The 23,076-nt window shown below is 38.7% G+C and overlaps 1 protein-coding gene across 3 annotated transcripts in view; it reads right to left on the bottom strand.

Annotated features, from left to right (window-relative positions):
- LOC149841280 (magnesium transporter MRS2-4-like) overlaps positions 1–22,768 on the bottom strand; it is a 29,393-nt gene extending 6,625 nt beyond the window's left edge. For all 3 annotated transcript variants that reach the window (XM_090004737.1, XM_090004736.1, XM_090004739.1), the window contains exons 1-3: positions 22,383–22,768; positions 21,278–21,717; positions 9,577–9,861 (exon numbers count right to left, since the gene is read on the bottom strand). In XM_090004737.1, the coding sequence (XP_089860863.1) occupies positions 9,577–9,861; positions 21,278–21,717; positions 22,383–22,674 (1,017 nt within the window). In that variant the 5' untranslated portion in view covers positions 22,675–22,768. The remainder of the gene's footprint in view (positions 1–9,576; positions 9,862–21,277; positions 21,718–22,382) is intronic.
- Between the last annotated feature and the right edge of the window lie 308 nt (positions 22,769–23,076).

The following is a 23,076-nucleotide window of genomic DNA, read 5'->3' as shown; positions in this document are numbered from 1 at the left end:
ATTGGACCGAGTCGGGTTCGGTGCAAAAAAGAGACAAGGGACCCGACGTCCAAGACCGAGTCGCTCTCAACGGCTAGCCGAGCCGGGGTTGGTGTCTCCAGAGGGATTTCCTAAGAGTGCTTGGTTTTATGCTAGAATATTGTTCTAAGGCATTTGGGTATCTATCACACCATTAGACTCATCATACTGGATGTCGGATCGAGGTTCATCATTAATAACATCATTGTTGTTTAATATAACATCATTATATTTAGGAAGTCATTCAAGAAAATAGTAATCATATTTTTAATAACAGGCACATCAAAGAAACTTTCTTGCTCTATAAAGGTAACATTTCTTGATATATAGAGTTTATCATGTTTGAAATCATAACATCTAAATCCTTTTTGGGTTTGTCCATAACCAAGAAAAACACAAGGAATGACACTTGGTGAAAGTTTATCATTTTTATTTGTAAAGACAAAACATTTACATCAAAAAGTCCTCAGTTTGAAATAGTCAAGGGTAGTTTTATAAAGTTTCTCGTAGGGAGAAATATTTTAAAGATTCATTGAAGGAAGTTTGTTTATGAGATAAACCGAGGTAAGGGCAGCTTCAACCCAAAAGTGTTTTGGGACATGTTCAGATATAAGCAAGGTTCTAGTGATTTCCACTATATGCCTATTTTTCCTTTCGGCCAAACCATTTGCTGAGGCGTGTGTGCACAAGATCTTTGATGTAAAATACCATGATTCTCCAAATAAATTTTAAAGGCTTTTGACATATACTCTTCCCCTGAATTAGACCTAAAAATAAAAATGTTTGTTTTAAGGAGATTCTTAACAAGGTAGTGATATATTTTAAAAGTTTCAAAAACTTCATATTTGTGCCTAAGAAAGAAAATCCAAGTGAAACGAAAGTAATCATCTACAAATATCACATAATAAATAAATCGTCATTTAGAGGCAACAAGAGCAGGACCCCAAACATCCGAGTGTATTAATTCAAACGGTTTGGAGGCAACAAAAGTTCTCTCTTGATAAGGAATGACTTTTATTTTCTCAAAAATACAGTCAGTACATTAGATTTTTTTATTACAAAATTTTATCAAATGAGATACATTGGATAATTTAGAAATTCTAGGATGACCTAGTCTTTGATGCCATAAAAAATATCCAATTTTTGTATATTGAAGCAAAAGGAGTCTTCGGGAATTATCAACCGGTCCATGTAACAGAGTTCTCCTTCTCTATGTCCTTCCCCAATCTGCTAGCCGGATTGGAGATCCTGTATAAAACAATGGTTAGATGTGAAGAAGACCTTACAACTATGGTCGATTATTTGGGAAACTGAAAGAAGATTGAAGTTAAGTTTCAAAACAATTCTAATTTTTTGAGTAAAATTTTTTTAAAATTTAAAAAAAAAAATTCAATTTCTTTAATTTCAAGAGAGGATTCATCTACGGTAAAAACATTAGACCTACTGGAGTTAACAACACAATCGGAGAACATAGTACTATTAAGAGTCATATGAAATGAGACACCAGAATCTAGGAGCCAAAAAATCATATCGGGAGGTAAGGAAGAGGAGACTGCAACAACAGTTAAGGAGGATGAGCCTTTAAGGAGCAATTGTAGAGCTTCCGCAAGTTGAGACAAGGACATGCCTTGGTAACCGAAGTAGGAAGCTTCCTTGTTTTCCTGAGTAGCTTCTAGGGTAGCTACTCTTTTCTCATCCTTTTTGAATTCAGGGCAAAAAGGTTTAATGTGTCCCGGTTCTCCACAATTATGACAAGTAGTTTTTTCTTTTGTATCATTTCTCTCTATCATACCTCGTATCATTGCTCCTTACAAGAATTATTCTTGTAGAAGTGAGGAGGCTTATAGGAATAAGTATTGGCATTGGGTCTAGTAACCACCAATACATTGTCCTTAGAATCTTTAGATTCGATCATGGATTTTAGCCTTATTTTTTCTATGCAAACTTGGGTTTGTAAAGGAGAAAGCTCCTCTTGATTTTTGTTCCGGTGAATGATAGAAACTCGAACATGTTCAAATTCGAGCCCAAGCCCTCTCATAAATTGAAAAAATTGCTTACCAAGGATTTGATTTTTTCTATATCGAGCATCATCAATGGTATCCCAAATAGGCTTCATTTTAGCCATTTGGTCTCATAGTCTTTTAAGAGTAGTATAGTACTTTCTAACACTTCTTTCTCCTTGCTTGCCATTGTGAATCTTATTTTGCAATGTCCCATTTATAGGCACCTTCATGTTGGGTATAAGTTTGTTTGATATAAACTCATGCTTAATCGGCTCTCTCGAATTCCAATATATTTTCACAAGGTTCTTCACACATACTTCCCATAAATAAGGATAAAACCTTGGTATGTAACGCCCCCAAAATCCTAGACTTGTAATTTTTTATAAAAAGTTTGAAAACTTTGTAATCATTCCTTTATCAGAGTTTTAAATAGTAATTCAGCAGAACAATGGTGTTTTTGAAATAACAAGTCAATGGACCTCGGGCACATTACTTGCGAAACATTTCCTTTACACTACAGATTTGAAACTTCGTACATTCAAAACCAAATAGAGTAAAAATGTAGTTTTAGTAATTTAGAGTTTATATAAAAGAAGAATTTTCAAGGAAACCCTTATGCAAAATTACAGAAATGTCCTCAGGAGCGAAACATCAGGGAAAAAGTCTCATCTTGATACCATTACGACATTTTGCTATCGCTTGTCGTACCGACCTAATCATCACATGTACCCATAAGACGGGTTAGTTTCATGAAAAACTGGTAGGTGTACAAGTATGACAATATAAACCAAATCTAGCATAAACATTTAATTCATACATGATATGTAATTCAACAAGTAATGTAGACAATTCTAGCATATGCATTTAATTCATACATGATACGCAATTCAACAAGTGATGTGAGCAAGATAACTTTGTTTTAATATTAGCTGACTTGCGGGTATGCACATGTGCAAAACGTAGAAACAACTAAGACTAATCTGAGGGTTTATTATGCCATGTATTTTCGATAGCTCGGGTAGCTAGCTGAGTCCGCTCCTAAGGGGACGGTCGGTGACCGAGAGAAGATTCTCCAAAGGCCATTCGTTCAAGGGATACATCCAACTTCTGCAGAAGTCCATGGGATCTACCATCTAGGATAATTTTTGGTAGTTCCGTCCCCTAACTCTAATGACTAGGGACACCGAGTCATTTGCCCGAGAGGTGGTTGTTAACAACCTGTCCATCAGAGTTTTTGTATCATTCCATCCCTCCCTTAATGGAAAAAAGCGGGGCGAATGGGTGCGTCAGGTTTTATTTAACTGAAGACCCATTTTGCATGCTCTGGTCTTTTAAACCAACTCGAGCATCTTTCCTGTGAAGGCGATCATCACCATTATATAATTTCAACAATATGCTATTTGCACGCTTTAAGGTACGCCAAACCTCTCATCCAATCATCGTACTACTAACATGTCATGTCTGTCTAAAATTACGACTACGATGAGAGGAATATTGGTTTCTCAAAAGAACCCAACTTCATTTAGAAATTTTAATGTTCCATTTATCACTATTTATGTGATTTCCTTTTTATCATTTTGTATTTGCATGCTACAAGGTTACCATAAACCTCTCATCTAAACATCGTAGTACTAACATATTGTGCATGTCTAATAGTACCGCTACGATGAAAGGGGTATTAGTTTCTCAGAAGAAACCCTAACTCCATTGTTTCGTAAAAGAAACGATGCAACTATTTAGTTTAGTTTGACATGATCTAGTCTTTTTAAAACATTTGTACATCCTTGTGCAATTTGCACAATATCAGATTGCCACAAATCTCTCATCCATTTATCGCAGTATCAACATGCTGCACATGTCTTGGGATACTGTGCAATAAATGGGGTATGGGTTTCTCAGCAAAACCCCACCCAAACACATGCTCATGCCCCCAACCGGGGTTATCCAAGTCATATCGGAAGCTCCAACCGAAGTTGTAAAAATTTCTCCCAAATATGCCGACTTGGGAAAGCTTAGTTATAATTTCACAACTTAAAAGTGAGTAGACATTGCTTTACAAAAATACGCATTTGGAAAACTGGATTCTCGCAAGGAATCCCTTTAAAATTTTAGTGCCCATGTGCAAACCTGTGTCTTTCGAAAAAAAGGGCAAGTGGGAAACATGTAGAAAAGAATACGCGCATGCATGTCCTACGAGGTTGCATTTATGTAAGGATTTCATAATGTAGGCTTGTGCATATTGCAGAGCAACGGCAAAGTAATAAGCAAATAAGTACGTAAGCATTATACGAGGTACGAAACCGTACCTTGACTAAATAAATACGTAAACAATACACGAAGTACGAAACCGTACCTCGGCTAAATAAATGCGTAAGCAGTGCACAAGGTACGAAACTGTAGCTCAGCTAAATAAATGCATTAGCAGTGTACGAGGTACAAAACCGTACCTCAGCTAAATAAATGCGTAAGCAGTATCCTATGCACTAAAGTACTGCGGCAAAGTAAATAACATAAGGAAAAAAAGACAAGAATCGCAAAACTGCATCCTTGAATTAAATGCGTAAGCAATAGCCTGTGCACTACATCGCGGTGGCAAAGTAAATGACATAAAGGAAAGGACAATGATCGCAAAACTGCATCCTTGAATTAAATGCGTAAGCAATAGAGTGTGCACTAAAGCACGACGACAAAGTAAATGACATAAAGGAAAGAACAAGGACAAGGATCGCAAAACTGCGTCCTTGAGTTAAAAACATACATATATATACATATATATATATATATATATATTTATTTCCATTTAAATGTTCTATACTTAGTTTAGTTTATCCATTATCTGTTGCGCAACTTTCCCCTACCTCGGAGATGGTCGGCCTCGCGGACGATTCCGAGCGTAGGCCTTTAAAGGCTTATGCCTTGCTGTACGTGTTGCATCCATTGCGTTGATGGGGTGTGCGTACTGCGAAAAAGACAAAGAGTGATTTCTTAACAACAATGAAATGTCGACCCGCACGAAGGGCCGAATCTGACAGGAAAGGAAAGGCAGGGGTCGCACCCCTGCCCACCAACCTGACAAAGGAAGAAAAAGGGGCAGGGCCATGCCCCTACCTGCTGACCAGACAAAAGAAAGAGGAAGGGCGCAGCCCCTGCCCACCGGACAACCTGAACATGGAGGGGGCAGGGGTCGCCCCCCTGCTCGTCGGCCTGACAGAAAGAAAGAGGAAGGGGGCATGTCCCTGATCGCCGACCTGATAGTATGGAGAGTGAGGTGGGCTTGGCTACTTGGCCGAGCCCTGCCCCAACTTAAACCGAGAGAGGGGTGGGGTGGGCTCGGCAGCCAGGCCGAGCTTGGCCCCAACCTTGACAGAGCAATAGATGGGGTGGGCTGGGCTCGGCTACTAGGCCGAGCCCGGCCCCACCTAAAGAGAGAGAGAGAGAGCAAGGAGGGAGTGCCCTACCTTGGCTAAAAAGAAGCAGGGAGGGGCGGCACCCCTCCTCCACTGAAACTAGGAGTCAGGGAGGGGCGGTGCCCCTCCCCTGCCGAAATGTGAGAGAGAGCAGGGAAAGGGGCGGCGCCCCTCCCATGCGATATGAGATAGAGAGAGCGGGGGGGGGGGGGGTTGCGCCCCTCCCCTGCTAACGAGAGAGTGAGCGAGCAGGGAGGGGCGACACCCCTCCCCTGCTACTCAAGAGGACAGAAAAAAGGGGGCAGGGAGGGGCGACACCCCTCCTTGGCGAAACAGGGAGCAGCACGATGCCCCTCCCTTGACTCAAAGCACAGGGGGAGGGGGTTGCGCCCCTCCCCCGACCTCAGAGAGAACAGAGAAGGGGCGATGCCCCTCCCTGCGAACCGAGGAAGCAGAAGGAGACAAAGAGAATAGAGAGAGAGCACACATGAGGGCTGGAGGTTGCTAGCGAAAAGGGGGGTTCCGGCTCCGGCTTTGACGAGAGGGTCAGGCAAGAGAGAAAAAATCAGGGGGGGGTTTGCGTTCTTGTAAAAGACCCCCCCCCCTACAGTGGGTTTAAATAAGAACATGGGGAATGAGGGGTCTGAGTGGAACTGGATTCGGGTTGGATCGGATCGAATCCAACCTGGATTCAAATCCTTTTTTTTTTTTAAATTCGGTTTTTACATGGTATGTCCAACATCCCATACTTTAATAGCCTTTTTTTAGTCTAAAAATATATTTTCTCTCTTTATCTTTAAGAGGCTCCTCTTTCGTAATTCCAACTTTCCCACAAATAGATTTTGTGAGAATAGGTTGAGGTTCCGATATAGAGACATCAACATAGTCTCACAAATCTTTGCCAACTAAAATTCTTTTCATGGCGGTGGCCCACATATTATAATTTTTTCCATTAAATTTGATGAGAACAACAGTAACTACTTTTCGACCATTGTACCAAGAAAAGAAAGAGGAAGAGAATAGAAAAGATGAAGAAGATCACAAGAAATGTGTTAAAGAAGTTTAATGGTGTGCTTTCCGAGACAACAAACCAACGAACCAATGTTCCACCAATCCCATGATCCTCCTCTTGATTTTCACGTACAAGTTACAACCCAAGAGCACCAAGTCTCTGATACCATGTAATGAAATAGGATAAACACAAACAAGTGCCTCTTATGGGCAAGAACAACATACACAAATGGAGACCACTTTTGGGTCAAGATACAATCATAAATACAATGTCACTTATGGGCATGAGAAACACCATAAAAAATATAAGAATCTTATTGGAAGAATGCCTAAGAAAGCTTAAAATACAAGAGGGGTTCTACCGTTTATATACACAAAGACATGAGAGAAAGCCTTGGGACCCTCCCCAACAACTAGAAATAGAGCAGTTGGGTGAGCTCCCAATGACTATCACAAAGGCTTAAATGCCCTCTAACTATTAGCTAAAGGACATTTATATACAAAAGCCTAGAAATACCTAAAAAGTTTACTGCTATGCCCCTAATGAGCACAATCTATTACATATGATGAAATGACTAAAATACCCCTAATGGGTTTTACCTATTACATCAATAAATATATTTATATATATATATATATACATTAACATGTATATTATATATATACTTTAACAATTTCAACCGTAGCCACCTTCTTTTCTATGTAGCTTTTGTCCTCCCATCTTCTTAGCTTAAGGCACAAAGGTTTAATATGCCCCGGTTCATGACACTAATGACAAATGACTTTTCTTTTGTCATATTCATTTTCTTCTCTCCCAAAGTGAGGTGGTCTATAAGTACGAGAATAGGCTCCCGGCCTTGAGATGACCAAAACAGAATCATCTTCATTCTTGGAGACACGTTTTTTAAGACGATTTTATTTCATATTTAATTCCTCAATGGTATCTATAATAGAGGGAATTTTTCCCCTATGAAGGAGAGTCGATTTGGTTGATTCAAATTTGGGTCTCAAGCTATTGATGAATTGAAAAAAATGCTCCACATCAATTTGTTTTTGGTGAAACTCAATATCTTCGGCACAATGCCACTTAGGCACTAGAAGAGCCAACTCTTCTCATAGGGAGGACAAATTATTTTAATATTCTCTAATGCTTTTGTCCCCTTATGCCATTGTTTGAACTTTATCTTGAAGATTGCACACATGTGCAATATCTCTAAGGGAATACATATTTTTAAGGTATTTTCAAGCCTTATTAGCGTGCTCGAACTTAGCAAGGCTAAAACATTTTTTAATATCTAAACTATTGATAAGCTAAGAGATAATCGTGGCATGTCCCATTCTCCACTCTTTTTCATAATTAGCCATAACTTTAGTCCTCTCTTTATCGGAAAGAGGTACTTTTTTTATCATTTTCCACCTTAGTGAGGGTTAGTTTTGGCTTCGGGTCAGATCCATCCACTAATCTCCACAACCATTTTCCCCATATGTGATGTTTCATGATAAAAGCCCACATCACATAGTTAGTATCATTAAGCTTAATGGGCATTATGGTGACATTATCTTTGTCATCTATTTTTACAAGGGATAAGAAGGATAAAAAGAAGGGAGAGAGATATAGAGTAGACAAGAAAATGAACACAAGCACTCCACCACAAATTTGGAGAAGATGCACCACCAAGAAGCACCAAAGAAGGATCACATGAACACTTGAGAAAAGACTTTCAAATGCACGACCACGATCACGTATACTTGGATTTGAATCACCAACAAGCTTTATCACCAAGCTCTGATACTATATAAAGAACCAAGTAGCCTTCAATCACAAACCAAAGTGTCCACCAATATCAACTGAACAACACAAGTATTCTCTAAGAAACACACTTACAAAACGCACAAAGGGGCACACACAAGAAGACTCACAATATAAAAAATAGATTTTATTAAACATCACAAGTATAAAAAATGCATACAATACAAAGAGGGAAAGACCCCTATATATACTAAAGAGAGGAGAGGAGAGAGGGGAAGAAGAGCCAAAAGAAAGAGAAAGAGAGAGACCACTCCCAACAGCTAGATTTCTAGCTATTGGGAGAGTCCAACAGCTAGAAATCTACCCATTGGGGGCTTAGTCAAGTTGACTAAGTCCAAATAGTCTAAAATAAAAATAAATAAAAAAGAAAAATAAATACATATATATATATATATATTTATATATGTACTATTTAACAGGTAGATAGGCATTTGAATATCTTTTAGTCATTCTTAAAAGGACATTTTTAATTTATTTTATTGGTTAAACTAGGTTGACAAGCTAGCCATCGGGCTAGCCCTCTCTCTCTCTCTCTCTCTCTCTCTCTCTCTCTCTCTCTTATATAAGTGTTGTGTGTGTACAAGTGTAAGGTGAGAGAGGATGTAAGTAATGTGTGTGTGTGTGCGCGCGCATGAGTGCTGTAGTGAGGTTACCTTGTAAATTTTATGAATACTTTTTATTAATAAAATATTTATTCTTTATTTCTTGTCCTTCTTGGCTATGCATGGTTTGTTGTATTTAGCCAAATGCATTATAATAATGCATTTGGATTTCATTTATTTTTTATTTTCCTTTTGTCTCAGATTCCATGCCACTTTGTGACAGTATAGCCCACCTTCAAGTTGTTAAAACCCTCAGCTAGCCTCCTTTCCCACCAAAGGAGCCCGCTACTTTTTCCTTGCGGCAAGGGATGCATACCCCGAGTATCGAACTCTTGACATCCTTCAATTTGAATGCCTTAAGCCAACCCACCTAGCCCGGTGAGCAGAGGGACTGGAGCCCTTATGGTCTTCTTTGATGAAAGCATATGAACAAAGTTTACATTGTACATGCAACTACAAAAAATCATAACTATGAACAAGTTTACTAGACACGAACCCTGTAGGTGGGCACGTTAGGAATATCTAGGCACAAAGACAGCAACATGACTTAATAGCATGAAGAGATGATGGCAGTTTAAAAATTCCCTAGGATTTAGTAGCACTCTCGATGATTAGCTATATCATGAAGAGAGGATGGTAGTTTAAATATTTTCCTACTATTTTAGTAGTAATCTATGAAAGCACTCATAAGTTAAATTCCCTAAAGCAAGGGGATAGAAACTCACAGACAAGATTTTGTTAAGCGTTCCATCAAGCTGCATGAAATAAGCTTCAAGCAACATTTCAAGATCTTCCACATCATCATTATTGGAATGAACACTAGCAATAAAGCTTCCATTACTCTGGCTGCTTGAAACTACATGATGCAAATGAGATGAGATGGTAAGGCTATTTGATCTTTCTGCTAGTACAGATTCTTCCAATTGTTGATTCTGTCCATGCCTCCTTGTCAAGTACAAATATGCCATGTCTTCATTGTCGTCAAGAAGATGTTCCAGCTCATCCCTAACCTGACAAAAGTATACACTTTCCACTCAAACTGAAAAAGGGTATGATGAACACATCGTACATGCATCTAAGAGGTGAATGACATGGTGTTATTAGCAAATAAACTGTGCACAAATGGTGAGTGAAATGCTTAAATTGTACATTTTCTTGAAAAAATAAAATCAAAAGACATGATGATGTTTCAGAAATATGCTCATCTTCACGCAAAATCTAGACAAAAAACCAATTATAGGCTAGTATTACATAAAACAAAAAGTGCAGTAGGCACCAAAATAAGAATTTGAAGAGATTGACATAATATGTGCGTACATGAAAGACATAATGTGCCCATATACACACACAAGCACAACATTACAGTATACCATAAATATAGTTTGCATTAAAAAGATAAAATCTTAGAAGAATATGAACAAAACTTGGCTTTATGACAATCTCAGAATTCTCAAATAGTATAAGAATAAAAGCTGGAAAGATTCTTTATTATTAAAAAATTCTTAAAATCATGAGAAATTGAAAATAATGGCATTTTTTGAACTATGATCACAACATTTTATGTTTGCAGGTTTCCTAATAGATTTTTTTTAAAAATAGGGCTTTTTTGAGATCAACATTACATAGGTGCTTTACAAACCCATGTTAACACCAGTACTTATGAATGCTGGTGCTACATGCGCTTATATATATACAGAAATTCTTCGTGTATATGGCTGGAGAAAAGAGATTCATATGAAAGATAAATGACACAAAATAAAAAATGGCCTGTCCAACACAAACTATTGGGAATTCATGTTCTCATCTTCCATGGTAAAATCAAGTGCACCACTACTTCATAAACAGTGAGGTCCTATCTATACACCAGACCCAACCTACTCTTAGTCTTAGTTGAGATCATTTTCACAGATTGATTGCATAGTATCTCAACATGAGACTTAAAAAACTTCTCACACCAGTTAAAGTGTGCACTGAGGGTATGTTTGATGGCTTGTCCATGATTGGATGAAATGAACAAAAAAGACGGAACAGAACACTGGTTCTTTTTGTTCCGTAACAACTGTACCAAGTCCAACGTTAGTTTGAACCATACTCGGATGTTGTGTTCCAAATGTCCATTGTTTGATGACGATGTGCGGACAACTTGGACAGTCATGGTTAATGGGTTGAATTACTTCGTTTTAGATCATATGACCCGATCCGTCCACCATTTTACGTGTTTTAACAAGTTTATTATGGATTTAAGTCATCAAATATAGATCTCGATGGGATCCAAATACCAAAACATAAAAAAACATATGTAAAACAAATACGCATCAATTTTATTCATTCAAAAATCAACATGTGTATAAAATTATACAACCATCAATTCATTCAAAAATCAACCTGCTCATAAATATTGCATTTTCAACCAAATGAAAACACAAATGGAAATTTTGAATAAATGAATCAACACATTTTCCTGGCCCTAAGTTTTCAAGCCGGGAAATGGAGGTCCCTTACAATAAGTAAATTGTTAACTTAGTAGGTAGCACTTGTGTATCCATTTCATTCGAACTGCAAAAAGCTCAGATATTGTGTTAGTCTCAATTACCATAAAATTGTCATAGGTTTATAAATTGGATTTTTTTGCCTGGATGTATGATGTTCTAGATATTATTGAAAACACAAGTTTTATAAATTGGATTTTTTTCCCTTGACCGAAACAAATAAATGCCGCTCCTGTGTGCATAGGTCATGATGCCCAATCAGCTTCATAGATTGGATTGTCAGAAATATCAGAAATATCAGCCTGCAGGTGTTAGGGATGAGGTAAAGAAAGAGAAGAGAGAGAAGAGTAGTCAGCGGCAATAGGGTTTTCCCTTTTACTTAATATTTATAAGTGGTACAATACAGGGCATAACTTTACACAGGTAATAAGAACTAATTACAAACATGCCACCGCTGTATCTCGAGGTGGATCGGGTCGGATCCATGATCCAAACTAACAACCTCCCTCAAGTTGAGTATGGTCTTTGATCATGCTCAACTTGTCTTTGAGTGCCCAAAACTGATGAGTGGATAATCCCTTGGTAAAAATGTCAGCAACTTGCATATCTGACCTAATATATGCAGGTTCAATTTCTTTTTCTTCCACCTTTTGTCGAACAAAGTGTTGATCGATTTCGATATGCTTCGTGCGACAATGAAGAATGGGATTGAAGGCAATATTAATAGCACTCTGATTATCACAAAGAAGCATAGAGGACGAGATTGGTTCTTGTAATTCTTGCAGTAGATGTCTCACCCACGTAACATCGGTTGTTCCTGCTGCCATTGCACGATACTCGGCTTCAGTACTAGATCGCGCCACTGCCTTTTGCTTCTTGCTACTCCATGTTACAATATTATTGCCGATAAGGATGCAATACCCTGAAACTGATCTGCGCTCATCAGGATCACCAGCCCAATCCGCATCTGTGTAGGTGAATAGTCGATGTCCTGACGTATAAGTTGTGTCTTTGTTATACATCAAACCATCTCTAATCGTACCCTTTAAATACCGAAGTATTCTTTTTACCGCTTCCATATGTGCATCTGTAGGAGCATGCATAAACTGAGAGGCCTGATTGACAGAGTATGCTATGTCAGGCCTAGTGAATGTTTAAGTATTGTAACATCCCTACAACTCGACGATACAAAGTTGGATCATGATAAGTAGTGCCTTCTTTAGCACTTAACTTATGATTTAGAAGACAAGGTGTGCTAATTGGTTTACAATTCTCCATCCCTGTAGCGAGTAGAATATCAATAGTGTCCTTATGTTGGCTCAATGTAATAGTCTCATGTCGACTATTAACTTCCACACCCAAAAAATATCTCAAGGAACCCAAGTCTTTCATCTTGAATTTAGCCATCAGCATAGACTTAACCCAAGATATGTGATCCTCATCACTCCCGGTAATAATGATATCATCAACATATATAAGCACCCAAACAATAGCTGAACCACTTTTGAAAATGAACAATGAATGGTCTAGAACACTTTTATTGAACCCATGACGCTGGATCTCTGTGGAAAAACTTTCAAACCAAGATCGAGAAGCTTGTTTTAATCCATAAAGAGAGCGTCGAAGTTTACATACCCAATTTGATGAATCATGCACGCTATATCCAGGTGGTTGCTCCATGTAAACTTCTTCCTTTAGTTCACCATGCAAAAAAGCATTTTTAACATCAAGTTGACTGAGTGACCATCCATGTTGTAATGCCAACGCAATGACAATCCTGACTGTGCCCAGTTTTACTACTGGGCTGAACGTTTCATCGTAGTCCTGCCCATATTGCTGTGTGAAGCCTCGTGCAACCAGACGAGCCTTATAGCGCTCAACACTGCCATCCGGTTTGTGCTTGATCTTGTACACCCATTTGGATCCTACAACATTCTTGTTATCTGGTCTTGGCACAATTTCCCATGTGTTGCATTCATGCAATGCTTCCATTTCCTCATTCATCGCCTCTACCCAGGCACGAGAATTTACAACATCATGAAAGGAGGAAGGTTCTGTTTCTTTGGACACTCTGGTTAGAAATGTTTGAAAATCCAAAGAGAAATTGTTATAACTTACCCAGCAATCTATAGGATGTCTAACCCGAGTGGAATGTCGTAGAGGAGTCTCAGCATTGACTGGGTGAGTTCTACAAGAATAAACAAGACCAGAAAAACGTGAGGATGTTGTTGTAGGAGGAATGTCTTCCATATGTGGTTCCACATCAAAAGTATAGGGTTCATTGTCTGTCAATAAAGATGAATCTTCATGAGGCAACGAGTCATATAAAAGTGAGTCACTGAGCCAAGGATCATAACTGTCCTGTGTATCTGTGGAAGATGAACCCAGAGTGTCAAAATTTTCATCATAAAAAACAACATTTCTGGATACCCGAATTTTGCCTGTATGAGGATCATAACACCTGTATCCCTTATAGTCATCTGCATACCCAAGAAACTTGCACTGTACAGCTCTGTCTTGAAACTTATTCCTCAATGAATGATCAATATGAACATAACATACACAACCAAAAGGATGTAGTTCTTCATATGATGGATGACAATTATAAAGAACAAAATACGGAGAATTATCTTCAAGGATGGTCATGGGCAACCTGTTGATAACGTAAACAGCTGTGTAGAAAGCCTCGGTCCAAAGGGAAAAAGGAATGCCCACAGTATGCATCATGCTCAAGGCTGTTTCAACAATATGCCTGTGCTTTCTCTCAGCAACTCCATTTTGTTGAGGGGTATGAGGGCAAGAAATATTACGTGTGATGCCATGCTCCTTCAAATATTCACTAAAATCATGGGATATGTATTCTCCCCCCCCCATCACACTGGAAATATACAACATTGGTATTGAATTGGTTTTGGACTAGTGCATGAAACTGTTTGAACAACTTGAAAACTTCATGTTTGTTTTTCATGAAGTAAATCCAACTAAAACGAGTGTAAGAATCAAGAAAGAGTACATAGTATCGAGATCCAGAAAGAGAGGCAGTGGGCGCAGGACCCCAAACATCTGAGCATATAATCTCAAAAGGCTTTGTTGCTCTTTTATTGATACTATGAAAAGGAAGTACATGACTTTTGCATAAATGACAACTTGGACATTTTGACTCTAAACTGACTGCGGGTATTAGACCTTTAGCAGACAACTTGTCAAGAAAAACTTGACTACAATGACCCAAACGAAGATGCCATAAGTTTGGCTTATTAAGTTTCAAGACTCTAGATGAAGAACTATGATCTGTGGATCGACTCAAAAATGTTGGAAATGAAGGAGCTGAAGAAGCCACGGCTACGGAAGACGACGTCTTCAAAGGCACATGAGATTCTTCAAAGACGTACATGTTCCCGCGCCGTTCCCCTTTAGCGAGCGTCTTCTTGGTGTGAAGATCCTTAAGATAAACAGAAGAAGGAGTAAATTCAACAGAAGAATTTGTTTCATCAACTAATTTAGACACAGATAGAATATTCTTTTGAATAGCAGGTGTGAGTAAGACATTTGACAAGGGTAATTGAGATTCAGGCAAAGAAAGGGAGACATTTCCAGTGTGAGAGATGGGGTGGTGAGATCCATCTCCTATGACTATAGTGCCATTTCCAGTGTAAGGAGTCAAGTGAGAAAATTTACCTGCATCAGAAGTAACGTGTGTTGCTGCCCCTAAATCAATATACCATATACCTTCCTCATTTTGGCGCAAATTCATCTGATTGAAAGTAGTCATAAGGATATTTTGTACGTCCTGTGGAAGAACCTGTCCCTGAGGAGTACGGGCAAACTGATGAGTTGCCTTCTGCCCTGGCCTACTATCTGGCCTCCTTGATTTGTTCTGGTTCTGAGGATTGTACCAGCAGTTTGCTTTAACATGTCCCCGTTTGTTGCATAGAAAACAAGTAGGAACACGTCCTCCTCGTGGTACACTGCTTGAACCAATACCTCCTCCACCTGGTGTAAGCAGTAATCCTCCTTTGTTCATAGGTGTTCCATTGGGGCAAGGGGGAGTAAATGAAACTCCTGTTTGAATAGGCGTATGTGTCATCATCACAGGATGAGCCTCCTCTGACGCGTTTTCCTGATTTAAACTGACCTCATATTGCAAAAGCTTAGATTGAAGATCATCAAAACATGGAAGGACTGAGACAACCTGAAGTGCCGTGCAAAACATGTGATATTCAGGTCCAAGACTACCTAATACCTGTTGTACCATATCCTTATCTGATACAGGACTTCCAATGGCAGCTAACTGATCTGTAATCACTCTGACATCTCCCATGAACTCTGTAATGGATTTGTTTTCTTTTCGCATGGATTGGAATTTCCACTTGAGTTGCAAAGCCCGAGATTCGGAAACCTGAGAAAAGGAATGAGCTAGTCCATTCCATAACTCGGCAGCGGATTGATCATCAGAGATAGTTTGTAAAACACGATCAGAAAGTGTGGAGGTTATGTAAGCAACTAATGTCTGATCCCGTTGTACCCATATATCATAAGCTGGATTGGTGTTTCGAAGTTGACTCACCTTCCCATCTTCACTTGTTATTTCCTGCATGATATGTGTAGGTGGGGCGGGTGATCGCCCATCTAGATGCCCATAAAGACCATGACTGCGAATAAAAGGCACAATTTGGCGTTTCCAAAGCAAATAGTTATCATGTGATAACTTGTGGGTCATGAGGTGAGTAAGAAAACTAGGGTTCAATTTGGAATCCATAGATTTTATGAAGAATGAGAGAACAAACTGTATTTAACAGTGTATTAAGAGAAGAAGAACAACAATACTGTGCTGAAAATGATATCAGCAACACATTGCACAGAAATATAGTGACGTGCAACCCAGAAAATAATCTTCACACACACACGTTTTTCAAAAAAAAAATTGCAATGTTGTGTAACGTGTGAACCAGGAATAGCAATGCTGTGTGCACAGAGAAATAGTAATGTTGTGTGCACAGAGAAACAGTCAATGCTGTGTAACGTGTGAGCCAGAAAAAGAATTGGAAAAGAAAAGAAATCGAAATAGAAATAAGGATGCGTGAAATCAGATTAGGGAAAAGGAGAAACTGGAGAAATCTGATTAAGGAAAAGAAACAGAGAAATAGGGATACGTGAAACTGGAATGATGCGTGAAATCAGATTAAAAAGAAAAAAACAGAGAAAAGATCAGAAGATCAGAAATAGATTTAAGGAAAAAGGGATAGAGAAAGCTTACGTCCTTTCACGCACTGGTCCTTATAGGCCTTCCAGATGATCGATTTCTGCGCCTGTGCTCTGATACCATGTCAAAAATATCAGAAATATCAGCCTGCATGTGTTAGGGATGAGGTAAAGAAAGAGAAGAGAGAGAAGAGTAGTCGGCGGCAATAGGGTTTTCCCTTTTACTTAATATTTATAAGTGGTACAATACAGGGCATAACTTTACACAGGTAATAAGAACTAATTACAAACATGCCACCGCTGTATCTCGAGGTGGATCGGGTCGGATCCATGATCCAAACTAACATGGATATCTTCCCCTATGTAGAAATGGATGGAATACTGCTCCTGTGTGCATGGAGAAGGACCCAAAACCGGAAAAAATATATATACTTTTCTGAAGGAATGAAAAACCAATAATCAGGGACAGGATACAAAACCTGAATGAAAGAAACCTAATTGATGGATAAACCAATGAAGTCCAAACAATTTTGTCCATGATTTCTCACAACGCATGTTATCAAACACCCAAAAACACACAACATTTGCTTAAAAAATAAAAGGATAAAGGAATTAGTAGTCCTCATACCAACACCCTAGCTATACCCACAAAATCCCAATTTGTGAAATTCACAAATACAATACAAAATCCAAAAAAACCATGAAAATAAAGAAACAGAAAAGTTCATCTATTTTTTTCCCTGCAGGAGCAAATGGTGGTGCATGGAAAGAGGGAAAGAAGACATCTTTTTCCTTCGAGAGAGGGAGGATTGCTGCTCTCTGCAAACTCTCTGCTAGTTTTTTTTTTCCATTCAGAAGGAAGAAGGGAGGGTGAAGTTGTTTGTCCGGCGAATCTTCGGCGAGTGAGGATGGGAGTTTCAACATTCTACCGATGGCTGGCGGAGAAGTACCCGATGGTGGAACGTAAATAACAGTATAAATTGGACTCGGCGGACGGTGTTCTACGCATCCGCCGCATCCCACATTTGTTAAAAAACGTGTAATTTTGAGGCGCTTCATCCCGTGCGATGAGCAGGATGCGCCATCAAACATACCCTGAGGTGAACAACCTCTCTCTTACTCAACCTAACCCTATAGATGTGTTCAACGTGCTATGCTTGATAGGCTCAGACCTTGAATGATGTCTTTTCAAAGTAAAATCATGATTGTTTGAGTCATCACATTTTGGTACATTGTGGGCTGTTGAAACTTTAAGCCCTCGAAATCCTTCTTTCACATTGTAATCACATGATCCAAATCCTATTTTTTACTAAACAAAGCTTGTAGATCACATCTGTAATGCTTTTTTGACCATCCAATTATTTGATTGGAGCAGGGTGGGTGCCCACAAACGTACACCTACACACATAAATATATATATATATATATTTCTAATGTAAAAAAGTGATTGGTGTAATTCCCTGCATTTTACCCTTTTGTGGCACTTTCATCTCCAATAATCTAGAGTTATTGCTAAGATTTGTACATGTAGCCACATGTTGACATCCAATAAAATAGAACCATAGTCACAAATATCATTCAAGGCAATTTCTCAGTGAGGGGTTTTCTCGGAGAGATTTTAAAAAGTTAGCCTTTCTCATGAAAATCTCGAGAGTTTTAAAAATTAAAAAATATAAAAAAGTAATAAGAAAGATAAAAAATAATAGGTTTTGTATCAATTTTCTTGCAAAAATATAAGGAAATAAGTTTAGAAAGTATTTAAAATACAAAAGAAACAAAAAAACTACGAAAATTGGCTTAAAATATATAAAATAAGTATTTTTTTCAAAAACATTGCAAAAATATCAAGATAAAATCATGATATTTTCATATCTGGAGATATTTTGAAAATATTGTGATATTTTGCTGGTATTATTGGCTTACCAGTGTTTGTCAATATTATCATGATATTTTCAAAATATCGACAATATCGGTGACACTAGATAGAACCACCCATCTTAGTTGTCAAAGGAGGGGCCTAGGCGGCTCCTAGGTGACCTAGGCGCAGCCCCACCACTTGGGCGATGGGGTTTGGGCGGTGGGGCCCTATTTTACCACCAAGGCTTGAAGCCTAGTTTTGTCCACTTCTTTTTGTTGACCATAAGTGGTATAAAAAGGGGAAAGAGGGCCCCTTTCCCCTTTTTGCCCTCTCTCCCTCTCTTGCCCTTTCGTTTCCCCCCTCTTGCCATTTTGTAATCTCTCTCTCGCTCAAGTTTTTGCAAGAAGAAGAGGAGGAGGTATGGCATGCTCTTCTCTTTCTCTTTCTCTTTCTCTTTCCCTAGTTCTCACTCTTTGTTTTTTGTAGAAAGAAGAGGTACTACATACACTCTTCACTCTTTCTCTCTCTCTCATTCTCACTCTGTTTTTTTCAGCAAGAAGAAGAAGAGGTACGGCATATCATATCCTCCTCTCTTTGTTTCTCTCAGTTTTTCTATCTCTCTTGGGTTCTCACTCTTGTTTTTTTGCAGCAAGAAGAAGAAGAAGAATGTATGCTCTCTCTCTCTCTCTCTCTCTCTCTCTACACTCCTTTGTCTCTCTCTCGGGTACTCACTCTACGCTCCTCTCTCTCTCGCTCTCAGGTTCTCACTCTCGCTCTCGGGTTTTCTTCTTCTCTTTGCCTCCCTTTTTCCCTCATCTCTTTTCTTTTTTTCTTTTTTCTTCTTCCTATTTTTCCTTCCCTTTTCCCTTTTCTTCTTCTTCTTGTTTTTCCTTCCTCTTTTTTTCTTCTTCTTCTTGTTTTTCTTTTCCTTTTCCTTTTTTTCTTCTTCATCATGTTTTTTCTTCCTCTTCCTTTTTTTTCCTTCTTGTTTTTCCTTTTTTTCTTCTTCTTACTGGTCTTCCTTCCCTTTTCATTTTTTCTTCTTCTTCCTATTTTTTCTTCCTCTTCCTTTTTTTTTTTCTTCTTCCTGTTAATTATACTATTTCAGTTATTATAATCTATATTATGTGTTTGTGTGTTTCATTTATATATATATATATATATGCAATGCAATTTATATATAATCTGTTTGACTGTTTCTGAGATATATATTTTAGCTATATTTCTGGTTGATTGTTTATGAGTTATGTTTGTGAGTTATATTTCTGAGTTATATATCTATATGTGTGTAATTCATATATGATCTGTTTGACTATTCTTTTTCACAGTTCACACTTCACATGCACCCACTCACACAGATGGTGACACACACACACACACACACACACATATATATACATATATATATATATGTTTTTTGTGTAAATCTATATAATTATATATATATATCATATTTGTGTATGTAACATGGTTGCCAGTTGAGGAAGCGATACGGGAAGCGGGAGCGGGAAGCGAGGCACTTTCAAAATTTTAGGAAGCGGGGAAGCGTGGGACCACTTAGGACCGATTCGGGAAGTGTCTCGGAAGCGACCTAGGAAGCGTCTCGGAAGCGACCTAGGAAGCGTCTCGGAAGCGAGGGGGAAGTGAAAAAAATAAAAATAAAAAATAAAAAATACAAAAAAAATGAAAAAAACAGGGGAAGCGAGGGGGAAGCGTGGGGAAGCGAGGAGGAAGTGTGGGGGAAGCGTGATGGGAAGCACGCTTCCCATTAAAGGGAAGCACGTCCCCCATTAAAGGGAAACGCGTCCCCCATTAAAGGGAAATGCGCTTCCCAAAAAAGGGGGACGCTTCCCCCCCACGCTTCGGAAGCGCGACGTTTCGCGCTTCCGAAGCGCGCTTCCCCTTTTAGCTAGGCGCTTCCGGTAACCCTGGTATGTAATTCATATATAATTTGTTTGACTGTTTGGCTTATATAAATATATATATATATATATATATATATATATATATATATATATATATATATATATATATATATATATATATATTCGTGTGTGTGTGTGTGTGTAATTTATTCAATTGTTCATTTCTTCTTATTTGTCTTTTGCTTATATTATGTCTATTGTTGTTAATTTTTTTGTATACGTGATTTTATTTTTTGTATATTATTCATTCACATTGTTAGCTGTATGGTTTGTTTATTCAATTGTTCATTTATTGTTAATTTTTTTGAGTAGGTTATTTAATATAATTGCTTTATATTGTTCGATGACATGTTGTGTTTTGTCTATTGCTTATTGTTGATTGATTTTATGTTGTATACATGTTTGTTATTAATTTTAGCAGTTTGTTTACATATTTTGTGTATTTTTAAATTTTTTTAATTGAGGTACCCACCAGTCCGCCTAGCACCTTTGACAACTAAGCCATCCATGCAACTAAGCACAAGTCCCCTTGTCAAATTGCATGAAGGGCATACAATAAGTCACTGCACCATATACACATACTTCATGGGAATAGCCCTTTAAAGCTTTTATCAATTCTAGCAGAAAAAAAATAACCAATGGATGCATTCATATGTAGTAGAAAACTGCTTTCCTCTTCAAATAAAAGGAATAAAAAGAACATAAAAGACATTGTGCCATACTTTTTATAGGCAGTAGAAAATAACATGTTCCATAAATTTCATTTTATGGAAGCTAAATGACGATAAAATAATAACAGACAATCCCACTTGATTGGACTTATCAACGCTTTATATGGTAAATGCATCCTAGGTGTTGCATTTACCTCTGCAATAGATAAGCAAAAATATGATACAGATAACACAATATGGGACCACTGAACAAGCTGAAGAAAGAAAAAAGGAAAAATTACCTTTTGTACACGTGCAAGAAGACGTGTAAGATTGCTCTTCAAGCTTCGCACACGCTCAAGATTCTTGGTACTAACATTCCTAGCTAGTTCGTCAAGTACTGGGTAAGCTTCTCTCTCAAGATCAGCAACGTTAGAATCCAAATGCGTACATACAACCTCCAGTGCAATCTCAAGTACCTGGAACTCGAAAGGAAGCTCAGACTGCAAACCTTCAGAAGCCTCTGGAGTACACAACCACTGCTCAGCGCCAGAAAAGGTCATTTCCTTTTCTTGCATGCTGATAAGGTGAGTTTCATTACTACTTTTAAGAGAAAACTGCTGCCTAAGTTGATCCACAAAGGGAAGAACTTCATGACACAGTGGGTCCAGAAACAGTACTTCTTCGGCAGTCACTATGGCCTTTATGAATTCAAGGTTGACAACCATTGCTTTCTCTCTAGCTGCAAATATATCAAAATAAGATAAAGGACAAAATTTAGTGTTTGTTTTGGATGTCCTGGATTCTAATCTTGAAACTACAATTCTGTGCCAACTCAGAGATCCTGTGATTGGTTAAATCGATACATCTTGAATCTGCTCGCAAAAAAAGATTTACTCCAAACAATTTTTTTTCGAATTTTTTGCGGATAAAATGTGGACCGTAGGTTACAAATTAACAGAGAACCAAGTCTTAGGCACCAGAAACGCAAATTTTAATTGCCTCCAGATTATTCTGAAACTAGCACAAGATTAAAACACGCGAAGTATACAAGAGTAGAAAATGAAAATAATTTGACAGCATTTCCCATAATTGGTCCCAATTCTAGCCAATGAAAAAATAAGAAAAGAGAGAGGTTCAGTCCAGAATATTCAAGCATCAAGAAGGCCTTTATTTCAGAAGTGCCCTAGGATATTCAAAAGTTCTTGATATCAATTTGCACTATTTCCTCTTTTAAGCAAAAGATATTATGTTCAAACATCAAAATCAAACAAAGCTTTCCTCAAGTCATGTTCCAATCATGAAATCCTCCCAACCACAGCACATTACCACAGCACAATTCGATCTAACAAATCCATAATTTGCTCAAAATTCGCTGCCACAAAAGACCAAAGAGGAAGGGACTACCAAGAATGCTTGAAGAATGCGAGAAGACAGGGCCGAGGATCCTCAAATCCCTAGCCGGGATGGCCACACGCCTCAAGATCGCGCTCTTGTCGCACTCCACGAATTCAGACTGCCCGGCGCTGTCGAACCTCATCCAGAGCCTGGCTCCCGTCTTCTTCTTCGCATTCCCGCTAGACGAGGCGACTGCGTTGTTGCCTGTCGCCGGGAGGGGCTGCATCTCCGTCTTCCCCGGGCCGATCTTCCGCCTGAAAGCAGAAGCAGACCGTCGGATGAGCTTCGGCCGTTTCCCCATCCTCGCTGCACCGTCTCCGCCTCTGCTCCGTCGGAATCGCAGAGGAGAGGCGGAGGAAGTGAACGAATTAGGGCATCGCAAGGCGCCCGGGAAAACGGAGACACCGCTCTCGGGACGATGGGAAGAGGCGGGCTTCTACGGTTGCGCCTTTATATAGAGACGCGGGACGAAGCAATTTTTAAAATTTACGGATGTGTCCCTTCCATAACGACCGGGCGTTGATATTTTGTTTAGGACGAAAACACCCTTAACATTCTTTTAAAAGACAGTACTTTTCCGTTGTATGAGGTTTAGTCTTGAGGGCTAATCTCAGTATTCGAAATATGAAGGACGTAGTATGTTGTCAGTATCGGTATCGGTCCTGTATAGTTTGGCCAACGAATTCAGGTGAATCGGCCCCAT

Source organism: Nuphar pumila, chromosome 4 (assembly GCF_984573655.1).
Source record: "Nuphar pumila chromosome 4, dmNupPumi1.hap1.1, whole genome shotgun sequence".
Taxonomy (NCBI): domain Eukaryota; kingdom Viridiplantae; phylum Streptophyta; class Magnoliopsida; order Nymphaeales; family Nymphaeaceae; genus Nuphar; species Nuphar pumila.
Note: the sequence above shows the minus strand (reverse complement) of the source record. Positions and strands in the feature narration are given on the sequence as shown.